Raw genomic sequence first — 247 nt, forward strand, 5'->3', positions numbered from 1 at the left:
CAGCAGCAGCAGCAGCAGTAGCAGTAGCAGCAGCAACAGCAGCAGCAGCAACAGTAGCAGCAGCAGCGTCAGCAGCAACAACAACAACAGCAGCAGCAGCAACATCAGCAGCAGCGTGAAATGAATTGCACCTCTGGGGCCGGCGCACTGTTCTCCTCCTTCGCAGGTGGTGTCGGGGTTGCTGCTGCTGTTGCTGCTGCTGCTGTTGCTGCTGCTGCTGTTGCTGCTGCTGCTGCTGCTGCTGCTG

At 59.5% G+C, this 247-nt stretch overlaps 1 protein-coding gene across 1 annotated transcript in view; it reads right to left on the minus strand.

The window, feature by feature from the left end:
• Window positions 1–247, minus strand: part of EMH_0049290 (uncharacterized protein) — a gene marked incomplete at both ends in the record, with an annotated part of 1,997 nt that overhangs the window by 418 nt on the left and 1,332 nt on the right. Inside the window, one exon of the mRNA XM_013496510.1 lies at window positions 149–245. Within this exon, the coding sequence (XP_013351964.1) occupies window positions 149–245 (97 nt within the window). The remainder of the gene's footprint in view (window positions 1–148; window positions 246–247) is intronic.

This window comes from Eimeria mitis, genomic scaffold, assembly GCF_000499745.2.
Source record: "Eimeria mitis Houghton genomic scaffold, Emh_scaff2144, whole genome shotgun sequence".
In the NCBI taxonomy this organism is placed as follows: Eukaryota; Apicomplexa; class Conoidasida; order Eucoccidiorida; family Eimeriidae; genus Eimeria; species Eimeria mitis.